At 41.1% G+C, this 14,084-nt stretch overlaps 1 protein-coding gene and 1 long non-coding RNA gene across 3 annotated transcripts in view; one reads left to right on the top strand and one right to left on the bottom strand.

Annotated features, from left to right (window-relative positions):
• AP4E1 (adaptor related protein complex 4 subunit epsilon 1) overlaps positions 1-8,951 on the bottom strand; it is a 97,882-nt gene extending 88,931 nt beyond the window's left edge. Inside the window, exons 1-3 of the mRNA XM_002753482.7 lie at positions 8,737-8,951; positions 5,814-5,885; positions 2,414-2,537 (exon numbers count right to left, since the gene is read on the bottom strand). Of these exons, the coding sequence (XP_002753528.3) occupies positions 2,414-2,537; positions 5,814-5,885; positions 8,737-8,886 (346 nt within the window). The 5' untranslated portion in view covers positions 8,887-8,951. The remainder of the gene's footprint in view (positions 1-2,413; positions 2,538-5,813; positions 5,886-8,736) is intronic.
• A 109-nt stretch (positions 8,952-9,060) lies between these two features.
• Positions 9,061-14,084, top strand: part of LOC108593400 (uncharacterized) — a 143,430-nt gene continuing 138,406 nt past the window's right edge. For both annotated transcript variants that reach the window (XR_001913852.5, XR_013521002.1), the window contains exon 1: positions 9,061-9,124. This is a non-coding gene — a long non-coding RNA (uncharacterized LOC108593400). The remainder of the gene's footprint in view (positions 9,125-14,084) is intronic.

Genomic DNA, 14,084 nt, shown 5'->3' with positions numbered 1-14,084 from the left:
CCACTGCAGGGATCCTCAAAGTGGAAGCCACATAAGTTATTCATCTATCAGCTTAACTGCAGTACCTGGCATACAGTGGGCACTCATATCAATTCCATGAATATTGAATAAATTTGATAAACAGGCAATCCCTAAGAAGATTTTTCTCATCAGAAATATTTTCCCTAATCAAGCCAAAATTTCACTATTGAAGGTTAATTTCTTTGCATCTGTCTTCCAGAGTCTTTAACAAAATAGATACCTCTAAGAAGAGTATCAATGTTATTTCAACTGCTGTGAGATAGTATATAAAGCAAGTAAGAGAAAATGGCCCAAAGTTGAAGGAAAACATTAAAAAGGAAAGAAATAGAGAAATAGAACAGTAAAAGAAATGAGATGTAAGTTAAGATTGGAGGAAGGCAAAGAAAATATCAGAGTTTTGCCTAAAATCTGCCATCACGGACTCCTGTTATGGCTGAATTGTAAACATTTCCAAATGTATTCACATCTAACATGTTTTTCCTTTGAAATGAAAAGGATGAAGCTGGTTTTTCCTTTTTTGAAAATGCTCAACAATGGTTGAAATTTCCTTTTTTGCTGTTTTTCTTCTTTGATCAAAACCAAACAAAAGAAGAGAAAAAACATTACAAATACCGTCTTTCAGAAGTTAAAAGAACATCACCATTAGAAAGACTTCAGACACACACAAATTCTAACAGGATTTTCCAGGTTTGGGACGAACTGAAAACAGTGAATATGACGGAAGAGCTTAAATTCCACATTTGCATAACGTTTAAGAGAAATCAAAGTTTTAAGAAAAACAAATTACTAATAAAAACTAATTTAAAAGCTTTAAAAAAAATTTCTGCCTTTAGGGAGCTTAAAATTAGTTCAGGAGCCAAGACATTAATATATGAAAAGATAACAATAAAAGGTAACAGATGGTAGGAGCCATCTGTGTGATTACAGAAGAATTAAAATTTGATTTGGAATATGGAAAGACACAGAGAATGCTAGAGGGCATTCTACTTGGAGGAAAGAATATAACAAGTTTGGCTGGGCATAGTAGCTCACATCTGTAATCCCAGCACTTTGGGAGGCCGAGGCAGGTGGATCACAAGGTCAGGAGTTCAAGACCAGATGGTCAACATGGTTAAACCCCATCTTTACTAAAAATACAAAAATTAGCTGGCTGTGGTGGCAGGCACCTGTGATCCCAGCTACTAAGGAGGTTGGGCCAGGATAATTTCTTGAACCTGGGAGGCAGAGGTTTCAGTGAGCTGAGATCAAGCCACTGCACTCCAGCCTGGGTGACAAAGCAAGACTCCATCTCGGGTGGCAGCGGGGGGGAAGAATATAACAAGTTTAAAAGATCAAAGATACAATTCAAGATGAGCTTTAAAAAAAGAAATTTAGGCGAGGCACAGTGGCTCACATCTGTAATCCCAGCACTTTGGGAGGCCGAGGCGGGTGGATCACCTGAGGTCAGGAGTTTGAGACCAGACTGACCAACATGGTGAAGCCCCATCTTAAAAAAAAAAAAAAACTTTTTTTAAAAGATCGAAGAGTGTTTTGGGTGGAGTAGTGTTCCACAAGTGGAATATTATGTGCATTCAGTCTCAGAATCTTTACCAAGACATCTGTCACTTCCACCCCATCATCTGATGACAGATCAATATAATTTATGAATAATGCTAGTCCTAAACGACATGACATTATCAGCTTCTCTGAATAAAGAACATGTTCTTCCCTTTAGTATTCTAAAATGCCTCCTTCTTGAGATTCTGTATAAAGCTGAATCTTTATGAATAGAAGATTTAATTGCCTAAAAGAATTTTTCCTTACAGCTGTAAAGGTTGACTACAGAGAGAAATTTTTTGAAAAGTTACTGCTAATTCTCATAGCTACCATTTGAGAGGCTAAGGACAAGATAGTTAAAATTACTCTAGTAAATTTCAGTTTTATTCTATAAAGAAACACTTCTGGCCATTAAACGAATAAGGTTAAACAGACTTCTTAGTATCAGCTCTATTGCCCATGCACAGTGGCTCACGTCTATAATCCCAATACTTTGGGAGCCTGAGGTAGGCAGATCACCTGAGGTCAGAAGTTTGAGACCAGCCTGGCCAACATGGTGAAACCCCATCTTTACTAAAAATACAAAAATTAGCCAGGTGTAATGGTGGACACCTGTAATACCAGCTACTCGGGAGGCTAAGGCAGGAGAATTGCTTGAACCCAGGAGGCAGAGGTTGCAGTGAGCCAAGATCAAGCCACCGCAGTCTAGCCTGGACAGCAGGGTGAGACTCCATCTCAAAAAAAAAAAGAAATTATAATACAGTATTCTAAAAACATACTATATACCCGCCATCATTCATTTTGTGTAATAATTGGAACTTCAAGGACGACATGAAAGTCTTAAACACATACATACCTACTCTTTTTTCTAAGAGGTTTCCTTGTTGGGCTAACTTGATTGCATGAATATAGCCAAAGGAAGCATCATATCCAAGCATTTCACAATATATAAGTCTCACCATACATTCCTTCATCGTTTTCTGAAAAGCAAAATACCCAGTAACTATATAAATGAATTGAACATTTAGATTGTTTCACTATGTTCTCATAACTTAACAGGAGAATCCTAATTCTGGCACAGAAGAAATAATATATATCACAAACTAATCATGTAATATCAGACTTTATAAATAAAAATTCCAAAACCTAAAATGCAATAAAAAATAAATAAATAAATAAATAAAAATTGCTCCCAATCTTACCAACAGTATTACTTTTAGTAAAATTATTTCATTACTTTGTTAGTGGCACTACTATAAAATAAATCATCTGTAGCTATTTCCATGTGCCCCTAGTGAAAAATATGGTTATAATGTGATACATGGGGTCTTCAGACAAGATTTCATCCATGGTCCTCTTACTTGGCTTCTAAAATAGAGCGTATCATTTTAGTAGACTTTGTCAAATGAAAGCATCCATAAAATTCCCACAAGTTGGTAATCATTTCTGTAACAAAAATATTTTTCACATTGGAAAATCAAATTGCACCTAGACTTTCTTCAGAATTATTGTGCTAAGCATAATATGGAATAGTTTGCTTTATAGTCACTCTTTTTTAATAACTCACAATGATAAACTGAGGGGCATGATTTCATGAATGGTATAGCTATTGCAATAATATTTAGTTTTTTAATGGGGGCTTTTCATATCTACAATGCAAGCCAAAAATTTTTAACAAATGCAAAAAATTTTTTATCACTAATGTTTTCATTCTCAATATTTATGGTAAATTTTAATCAGAAATAAAAAATATAAATAAAATATGTTTCAAAACAAAGAAAAGCTCATACTTTTTTTTGTCTTGAGATGGAGTCTTGCTCTGTCACCCAGGCTGGAGTACAGTAGTGAGATCTCAGCTCACCACAGCCTCCGCCTTCCGGGTTCAAGCGATTCTCGTTGTTCAGCCTCTCAAATAGCTGGGATCACAGGCATACATCGCCATGCTCAGCTAATTTTTGTATATTTAATAGAGACAGGGTTTCACCATGTTGGCCAGGCTGGTCTCAAATTCCTGACCTCAAATGATCCGCCCACCTCAGCCTCCCAAATTGCTGGGATTCTAGGCATGTGCCACCACACCCAGCCAAACAGACTATTTTAATATGTAAAAATTAATTAGGGTTAGCATATTACAGGATTATTAAATCACAAAATGCTAAGGAAAGAGTCAAAATGAATATTTTAAAGCAAGGATAGTAATGTTAAATGTAAATATGAAGAGTGTAAAGAGAAACCATAGGAAAATCTTAAGGGAATGAGATTTAACTCAGGTCACTTGTGCTTAAAGCAGTAAAAGTTAATTCATTAACCCATTAATTAAGATTACAAAATACTGACTGGGCACAGTGACTGTCTTCTGTAATCCCAGCACTTTAGGAGGCCATGGCAGGCAGATCACCTGAGGTAAGGAGTTCGAGACCAGCCTGGCCAACATAGTGAACCCCATTTCTACTAAAAAACCACAAAAATTAGCTAAGTATGGTGGCTCGAGCCTATAATCCCAGCTACTCGGGAGGCTGAGGCAAGAGAATCACTTGAATCTGGGAGGTGGAGGTTGCAGTGAGCCAAGATTCCGCCCAGCACTACAGTCTGGGCAATAGAGCAAGACTCCATCCCCCACCCCCTCCCAAAAAAATTACAAAATACTGAGAAAACAAATAAAAGATACTGGAAGTCCCTTTTCAGACTTCTACATTAATTAGGAGTGAAAGTGTTCATTTAAGCCATTAAGTTTCAACCCTAGATTTGTAACATTTTATCTCAGAGTTTTTCAAAAGTCATTAGGAACTTTATCTAAGTGAGATTTACATCTCATACCTTTATTTTTAGAGATGAAAGTGCATTCCCCAATGCAGGAATTCTCTTTACAATTTCTCTGACCGCCAACCTTTACAAGAAAACCTCTGGGACAGACTATTCTACAAGATATGCACAGAGTTGGAGGCCTAAGTGTTATAAAACCTTCCTTTCAAACTCTGCCTTCCTAATTTCTACCTATTTATTTTAGTTCTGCCCAACTTCAGGTTTCTGCCTTGGAACAAGGAAAACTATATACTGATGCCAATCTAAGAAAATAGAAATCTAACAAACAAAAACCATCACTGTTTAATGTTTCTATCTAGTACTATGAAGCATAATGATTTTATACATAGCCACACAGACACACATAGGTGTATACACACAAACATACATGTACATATATGCACATGGATATATCAGATTATGTTTTGAGCTTTATTTGCCACATACTATTATTATGACCACGAACAAAAATATATTCATTCTCTCAGAATTTACAAGTGTTATTCAAATTCTCGATCACATACTTATGTAAAATGATCACCCTGATATTTTCACTAGCAAGGAGGAAAAACATTCGCACAGTGGCTTGTATACAGAAGGCACTCACCAAATATTTGCTGAAGAAATGTTGCTTGGAACAAAATCTCATTTAAAAAAAAATCAGGTCAGGCACAGTGGCTCATGCCTGTAATCCTAGCACTTTGATTTGGGAGGTGGGTGGGTTACTTGAGGTCAGGAGTTTAAGACCAACCAGCTCCACATGGTGACACCTCAACTCTACTAAAAATACAAAAACTAGCCAGGTGTGGTGGTGGGCACCTGTAGTCCCAGTTACTTGGCAGGCTGAGGCAAGAGAATTGCTTGAACCCAGGAGGCAGAGTGCAGTGGTGACTGCACTCCAGCCTGGGCAACAGAGCAAGACTCCGTCTCAAAAAATAACAATAATAATCAAACTGGGTCTTAATCTAACTATGCTGGGACAGCCCCACAGTGTCCTGCATAATAATGAATGACCATTCATTAAACAATTGCTGAATATTGTTTGAAAAATCAAATTATATAGAACAAAGTTTAAAAACAACTAGGTCTTAAATAATAAAATTAGATATATCTACAATATATCAATTCAGGTCTGAAAATATGTTGATAGCCCAACCTTTTCCAAGTGCATAACATTAAAAACATCAGCTCAGCACTAGAGTCCCAAGAGTATCTCCACATTTATGTAATCATCATCATATGAACCCTGACTTGACACAGGCAAACCTTGTTCTGGTGCAAACCAGTCAACAATAAAAGGCTACAGTTAACATCTGAGTTACTACCATCTATAATTAATTTTGACTGTGATAAATTAAATTTTAGCAACCGATCATCAGTTAGATGCCACTATTGAGTCCATAGCAGACTAGATTTCAAATTCAAATGGGTTGGCACTAACTATGCAAACCTACCAGTGTTGTAGTAGGAGCAGAAACAGTTGCTTTCAGACTACTTAGTTCCTGCTGGATTAATTTTTCTTCTTCCTGGGAAAGTGAAAATATTTAAATGCTTGATTAACTGTCTTTTAAAACTGTAACAGCATTTATCTAAAGGGAAAAATATAATTTACAATACTTTTAATTAAAAAAACATTGTTTTAAAGGAGAGTTATAAACATTACACACTTACAATCTAAAGGCATTTCTCCAAACCTCAGAACTGTCCCTGGAGAGAATAAATATTTCCAGGCTAACCCACCCTTCCTCTTTTCTTTACTCAGTTACTTCCCCTTTATGGTAGAATGGCAGAAAATGTTTTTTTTTGTTTTGTTTTTTTTTTAAATAAAGGTGAGTCTGGGCATGGTGGCTCAAGCCTGTAATCCAAGCACTTTGGAGGCCAAGGCGGGTGGATCGCCTGAGGTCAGGAGTTAAAGACCAGCCTGACCAACATGGTGAGACCCCGTCTTTAAAAAAAAAAAAAAAACGAAATTTAAAAAATAAATAAATAAAAATAAAGATGGAGGCCGGGCCTAGAGACTCATGCTTGTAATCCCAGCACTTTGGGAGGCCGAGAGGGTTGGATCACTTGAGGTAGGTCAGGAGTTCAAGACCAGTCTGGCCAACATGGCAAAACCTCATCTCTACTAAAAACTACAAACATTAGCTGGGCATCCTGTAATCCCAGCTACTTGGGAGGCTGAGGCAGGGGCAGGAGAATCTCTTGAACCAGGGAGGTAAAAGTTGCAGTGAGCCAAGACTGTACCACTACACTCCAGCCTGGGCAACAGAGACTTCATCTCAAAAAATAAATTAAATTAAAGGTGGAAAGAGAGTAGAAATTCTCCATGTATTGGCCCAAGAAAAGAGTCTCATCTCACATATTCCCCTTAGAAGTAAAGTCTTCATGGAATTGAAAAATAGGGTAAAAAAGCAGAAAGAGAAATTGGTCTTTTTCCCTTAAACTACATTCTTCTTCCCTGTCTTTTCCTCATTCCCCAAATCCTTTCCATCACTTCGTATCTCAGACACAAACCAATGTGGTCACTTCTACTGTGTGCATTGTATGTTACCTCCCTAAGCACTTAAAAAATTGGCCCCCCCCTTTTTTTTTTTGGCTACTATCATGCTACCTTTAAATTACACCCTGAATTATATGTTCATCAGGTGGCTATTCAAAAGCCAATAATGAAGTACTGATCCACATGGATCCCTATCTACAGTTTCAAAATGCTATTTAAGACCAAAAATAACTTTTTAAAAAATTTAGTGAGCATCCCATAAAAATTAGCAAAGGACAAAAACCTTAAGAAAAACAACATTGGCCTGGGGCTGTGGCTCACACCTGTAATCCCAGCACTTTGGGAGACCAAGGCGGGTGGATCACCTGAGGTCAGGAATCAGCCTGGCCAACATGGTGAAGCCCCATGTCTACTAAAATTACAAAATTTAGCCAGGCGTCGTGGTGTGCACCTGTAATCCCAGCTACTCAGGAGGCTGAGGCAGGACAATCGCTTGAATCCAGGAGACGGAGGTTGCAGTGAGCTGAGTTCATGCCACTGCACTCCAGCCTGGGTGACAAGAGCAAAATTCCATAAAAAAAAAAAAAAAACAGCCCACAAAATAATAATTCTGGAATGTGAAGCAGGTTCTCCCCGGATAGCATCATCTTATTTGGGCTGCCAAAAAAAACAATTTTTTTTAACCTTCAGAGCACTTTCTCTTCTGTCTTTCCTTCTCTTTTCGCACTTATATCGCATTGTAGTCATGCTTATACTTGGCTTAAACCCAAAACCAATGACCAATTTCTTGGGAAAAGAGAATGTGTTTAATTCTATTTTCCTGTGTCTAACACATAACCTTGTTCCATAAACATCTGTTGAACAAATAATTGACATTAACATGTGCTCTTTTTAAGATATAAACTTGAAGGTGTCAATCTGTATACTACAAAATCCAAGCGCCTAAGAGGGCCCGGCACGGTGGCTCATGCCTGTAATTCCAGCACTTTGGGAGGCCGAGGCGGTCAGATCACTTCAGATCAGGAGTTCGAGAACAGCCTGGCCAACATGGTGAAACCCCGTCTCTACTAAAAATACAAATATTAGCTGGGTGCAGTGGCATCCGCCTGTAATCCCAGCTACTCGGGAGGCTGGGGCAGGAGAATCGCTTGAACCCAGGAGGCGGAGGCTCCAGTGAGTCCAGATGGCGCCATTGTGCTCCAGTCTGGGAGGCAGAGCAAAACTCAGTCACTAAAAATAAAAAAAATTTTCAAGACTGTGGGAGCTTAAGAACTTTTATGACTGCTCAAAGCACATTTGAGGCAGAGACTTGGCAAATTTTACATTTTGGGAGCATTATGCTTTTTCTTTGCCCAACACGTGTTCTAACCCAAGAACCTCAAGCTCCCCAAAGATATTCAACAGGAAGCGCAGATGGCAGGATCTGTTCAGGTATGCGACATCTGAACTGTTGTTCAGTTGAAGGGGCCGGGGTAGAGAAGGAAACTGAGAAGGGAAAAAAACTTTGTGGATGGCAAATAATGTCCGACACCTTCTTAGCACTGGGTATTTTTACACGCTTGTCATCTCACCCGATCCTCGGAAAAAAAAAAACTGTGAATTTTATGAATTATGTATCAGTACTTTTCCACACCAACGTTGAGAAAATACATGGAGGGTCAGATGTTACAGAGATCTGCCTCAGACCTAAAAGTCAGTGTCAGAGCCAACTGTGGAAACTCGGCCTCCCTGCTGTCAATCCCAGCAGGAAAGTGAAGCTTCCAGACAGAAGAAAGGACGGACCGACACAGCAGTCCCTGACCGCCGCCCAGCCAGGGCCTCCTGGCGCGGGGGCCTCACTCCAATGTCCCTGAGCTCCCCGGCCGGCAGGCACCTACGTGCTTGGAGGTGAGGGCGGTGATACCGCGGACGAGGCTGCCCAGCCGCGAGGAGAAGGACGCCTTGGCGGCCGAGGGCCCACCACCGGGCTGGTTCTGCAGGAAGAGTCCCGGCAGCGCGGTCAGCGTCTTCTCCACTATGTCGCTCATCGCCGCCGCCGCCGCCCGCGATCCCGTAGCAGCCCGGCTTCATGCCCGAACGCCGCTGCCAGCCCGGCCTCCGTAGGCACTTCCTGTTTTTTGAATAAGAAATCTTTATTTGCGTCCCGCGTGAACAAGCCCAGTGTCTTTCTAGTGAGGAGCCACCAGAGGGCGCAAGAGACCACACGGACGGAAAAGGCCGCTCGCCCGGGATTGCGCGCGGAAGCGGACCTCTGTTCTCGCGAAGGTACAGTGGCTACGGGATCCCCACAAGTCTGAGTCCCCTTGAGGAAGCCGCCAGGGGACTGGCCCCGTTAAGCATTGCCTCCCACGATGTCGCTTTTCCACTACCCGTCTCCGCGTTGCCCAAGACAGTGTCAGGAGTTGCGTCTCCCTGGCCGCGCCTTTTTTGGAACGTGTCTGCGCTGTCAGCCGCCCCTCACTGTCCCTGGACCGTGGGCCACCCGCCCGCCTCCCACAGGTGGTTTCACGCGGGTCCCTGGCGCCGCACGAGGCTCCTGCTCTGGCGACTGTTGGGACACTCAAGGTGTTGAGTGACAGCGCGGCTGTCCTGAGGGTTCGGCGTGCCAGGTTCAGAGCCCGCCGCGGGCCGAGGACTCGGGGCCGCTGTCGCTTCCCGTCTGCCCATCTTCTCCTGGGATTTGGGGAGGTGGACGGGAAGAGTGGTCGGCGGCCACCTTTGCCGACTCCTCCTCAGCAGGTCTCGGTTGAATGTCCTGGGGCGACTTCCCTACCCGGACAGGCAAAGACAGGTCTCCACGTCCCACCCTCTCACAGCGCTCGGTTCTTTTCCACTTTGGAACAAGTCACAGTTGCCACTACGTAAACAGCTCCCCATAGAGAGAGTATCTTATTCATAGTTATTGCCCAGCTTTTACCTACAACAGACTCTGGTACAGTGGTTCTCAAAATGTGGTCTGGTGACCTTTGAGGGTCCCTGAGATCCTTCTAGGGAATTCACAAAGTCAAAACAATACTGATAACATTTCTTACGTGTTATTTGCCGTCTTCACCCTCATTCTGTTGGAAGTGTACAGTTTTCAAGAGGTTAGATGGCAGTTGACCAGCTGGTGAAATGTATGCTGGACTATTCTTGTGTTTTCCAGAATTTTCTAAGGTAGTAGGTTTAGGACATAAACGTGCAGTTTGACCTCAGTACTCCTAGTGTGTTCTTAGGACGTAGGTTAGATAGGTGGTCATAGCCTCCCTTCAAGGGGAACAAATTTGATAAATAGAACAAACCAGCACATAGTGCATAGACCATTTCCCAGGCTCCTGGGTAGAAAACCTTGCAGCAAAGGAGTAGAAGAGCAGAAACGAAAATCCCCAGATTTTCTCAAGCGAGAAACCCATGATCGTCCCTCGGCTGAATTATCCTCATTATAATAGTAAAAAATACACCCCTGGGTGAAGATTTAAGATATCAGTAAGACACGCAGTGTCTATACTAGCATGTAAAACCACAGCACACATGGCGCCAGAAAACCACCAAGAACATATTTAATAGCAACACCCCGTCTCCCCACTTAATGAATGATCATATGAGACTCCTATAAAGGGAGTTTCCCCAGTGTCAGTGCATGCTGTCTCACCTTTCAGCAGCCTGTTCTGATCCGCCGTCAAGGTGTACTGTAGCTTTGCAGTAAACTCTTTTGCTTGCTTTTTCTTTGGACTCGCTCTCAAATTATTTTGCCCCACGAAGTCCAGACCTGAACGAGCCTACCACCTACACTTAAAATCGCTGTAACCTCCTTGTCACCTAATAAATGAGTTTTTTTGAAATCCTGAAGTTGTTTGAATACCTATATGGGAACATAAGAAAAAAGTTTCTTGGCTTGTCTTGCAAGAATATTTTTTAATTTATTGAGAACATTTTAAAATATTTAAAGTTATCCAAAAGGGATAGTTTATTTATTTATTTATATATTTGAGACAGAGTCTCCCTCGGTCACCCAGGCTGGAGTGCAGTTGGCGAGATCTCTGCTCACTGCAGCCTCCTCCTCCCCGGTTCCAGCAGTTCCTGTGCCTCAGCCTCCTGAGTAGCTGGAACTGCAGGTGTGCACCACCACGCCCAGCTAATTTATATATTTTTAGTAGAAAAGGGGTTTCACTCTTTTGGCCAGGCTGGTCTCGAACTCCTCACCTCAGATGATCTGCCCACCTCAGCCTCCCAAAGTGCTGGGATTACAACCGTTAGCCCCTCTCCCCAGCGAGAAAGGGATACTCTTTGTAACTTAATATTTTATCAGCCAGGTGTGGTGGTTTATGCCTGTAATTCTAGCACTTTGGAAGGCCGAGGCAGGCAGACTGCCTGATCAATCTGAGTTTCAGACTAGCCTGACCAACATGGTGAAATACAAAAAATTAGCCAAGCATGGTGGCGGGCACCTGTAGTCACAGCTACTCCAGAGGCTGAGGCGGGGGAATTGCTTGAACCTAAGAGGCAGAGGTTGCAGTGAGCCGAGATCGGCCACTGCACTCCAGCCTGGGTGACAGAGCAAGACTCTATCTCCCCGCCCTAAAAAAAAAAAAAACCAGGAATTTAGTACTATATCTTTAAATTTTGTTTTATATATAGTTTTTAATTTTTAGGCGTAAAAAGGAGAGACTAGAGGTACTGAATGTAGGAAAAAAGAAAAATATAAAATAATTTATTTTTTAATAATAAAATAATTTTTAAAAGGGGGAGGAGACTAGAAGATTCGCTTTCTAACCTTCCCACATGTAAAGATGCTGAAAAATATGATGCTGACATTAGTATCAGAATTCGCTGACTCAGGGAAAGGGAGAAATCTGGTTGAAACTATAAATAACAAAGGAAAGTCCGACAAAAGCACTTTTCTTTTCCTTGGCATTAGAGATGTAAATCACTTGCCTTATTTTATCTCATTCAACAGAACATTTTCAAATACTATTATGGTTCCAGTCAAGTTGAGGCAGTGTTTTCAGACCAGTCACAATTTGAAAGAAAGGGAACTGAATATTTTCAACATAGATGTGACATGCTTTATAAAAGCCAGAGCTTTTGTATTACCGTCTTCAACGTAGGAATGAAGCATCTTACTTCAGTAGATTTTTATATGTGAAATTATTATATAGCATTCTTTGGAGAAGGGCATGCAATAGCTAAAAGACTAATAAGGCCTTGTTCACTTACCAAAATGCCTGCTAGATGACAATCAGTAACAGAGATCGTGGGAATGCTACTTTCCAAAGATGCAGTAACTCTCACTAAATTAGAAATTTAGTTGGAGACCAGGCATGGTGGCTCACGCCTGTAATCCCAGTGTTTTGGGAGGCCAAGGCAGATCACTAGAGATCAGGAGCTTGAGACTAACCTGGCCAACTGGTGAAACCCTGTCTCTACTAAAAATACAAAAAAAAAAAAAATTAGCTAGGTGTGATGGTGCATTCCTGTAATCCCAGCTATTTGGGAGGCGGAGGCTGGAGAATCACTTGTACCTGAGAGGCAGAAGTTACAATGAGTTGAGATGGTGCCATAGCACTCCAACTTGGACAACAGAGTAAAACTCTGTCTCAAAAAAAAGAAACAAAAGCAGTTTAGTTGCAAACATAAAGACTAATGTCTCTTCTTCAGAGTTATAATTCCTTTAAAATGGACATAATTATACATGTAGCTGGACTTGCTGCTTTGCTTATATCCATTCAGTGTAAGAACCAACTAATTCTTGAAGATCTTCTTTTACATAAATCTTGACAAGAAACATAAGTGGTGCTGAAATAATGTTGTTTTTTTTTTTTTTTTTGAGACAGAGTTTCACTCTTGTTACCCAGGCTGGAGTGCAATGGCGTGATCTCGGCTCACCGCAACCTCTGCCTCCTGGGTTCAGGCAATTCTCCTGCCTCAGCCTCCTGAGTAGCTGGGATTATAGGCATGCGCCACCATGCCCAGCTAATTTTTTGTATTTTTAGTAGAGACAGGGTTTCACCGTGTTGACCAGGATGGTCTCGATCTCTTGACCTCGTGATCCACCCGCCTTGGCCTCCCAAATTGCTGGGATTACAGGCTTGAGCCACCGCACCCGGCCTGAAATAATGTATTGAACCACTTCTTTAAAACTCATAGTTTATCCTGGAACAATATACTGACATTTTTTTTTTTAAAGCCAGTTTCACTTAATATCCTTTATGTAGCAATGAAGTTATCATGAAAATGAAAAAAGTTAAAAAACAAAAATAAAAAACTAAAAATAAAAATAAAAAAGAATATCCTTAATGAAGCAGTAAGGATTCTTAATTTTATTAAATCTCAGTCCTTGAGGGCACTTTTTAAAAAAATTTTTGTGACAAAATGGGAAGTACTCATAAAGTACAACTTCATAAAGTATAAACCCATAAATCCTGATGCATAGCTGAGATAAGATATTTAAGTACTTGTATCATTGTTTGACTTGAAAGCTGAACCAACTTTTTTTTTTAATTGTACTTTAGGTGCTGCATGTACAGATCATGCAGAATTGTTGCATAGCTACACACATGGCAATGTGGTTTGCTGCCTCCATACCCCCATCACCTACGTCTGGCATTTCTCCCCATGTTATCCCTCCTCAACCTCCCCACCGCCCCCACTCTCCCTCCCTTGGCCCCCCCACAAACAGACCCCAATGTGTGATGCTCCCCTCCCTGTGTCCCTGTGTTCTCATTGTTCAACACCTGCCTGTGAGTGAGAACATGCGGTATTTGATTTTCTGTTCTTGTGTTAGTTTGCTGAGAATGATGGTTTCCAGATTCATCCATGTCCCTACAAAGGAAACAAACTCATCATTTTTTATGGCTGCATAGTATTCCGTGGTGTATATGTGCCACATTTTCCTTATCCAATCTATCTTCAATGGGTATTTGGGTTGGTTCCAGGTCTTTGCTATTGTAAACAGTGCCACTATGAACATATGTGTGCATTTGTCTTTATGGTAGAACAATTTATAATCCTTTGAGTATATACCCAGTAATGGGATTGCTGGGTCAAATGGAATTTCTATTGCTTTTTTTTTTTTTTTTAAGACAGAGTCTCAATCTGTCACCGGGCTGAAGTGCAGTGGCGCAGTCTCAGCTCACTGCAATCTCCACTTCCCGTATTCAAGCAATTCTTTTGCCTCAGCCTCCCGAGTACCTGGGATTATAGGCATGTACCACCACAGCCAGCTAATCTTTTGTATTTTTACTAG

Source organism: Callithrix jacchus, chromosome 8 (assembly GCF_049354715.1).
Source record: "Callithrix jacchus isolate 240 chromosome 8, calJac240_pri, whole genome shotgun sequence".
Lineage (NCBI taxonomy): Eukaryota > Metazoa > Chordata > Mammalia > Primates > Cebidae > Callithrix > Callithrix jacchus.
This window is presented reverse-complemented; position numbering and strand designations above follow the sequence as displayed.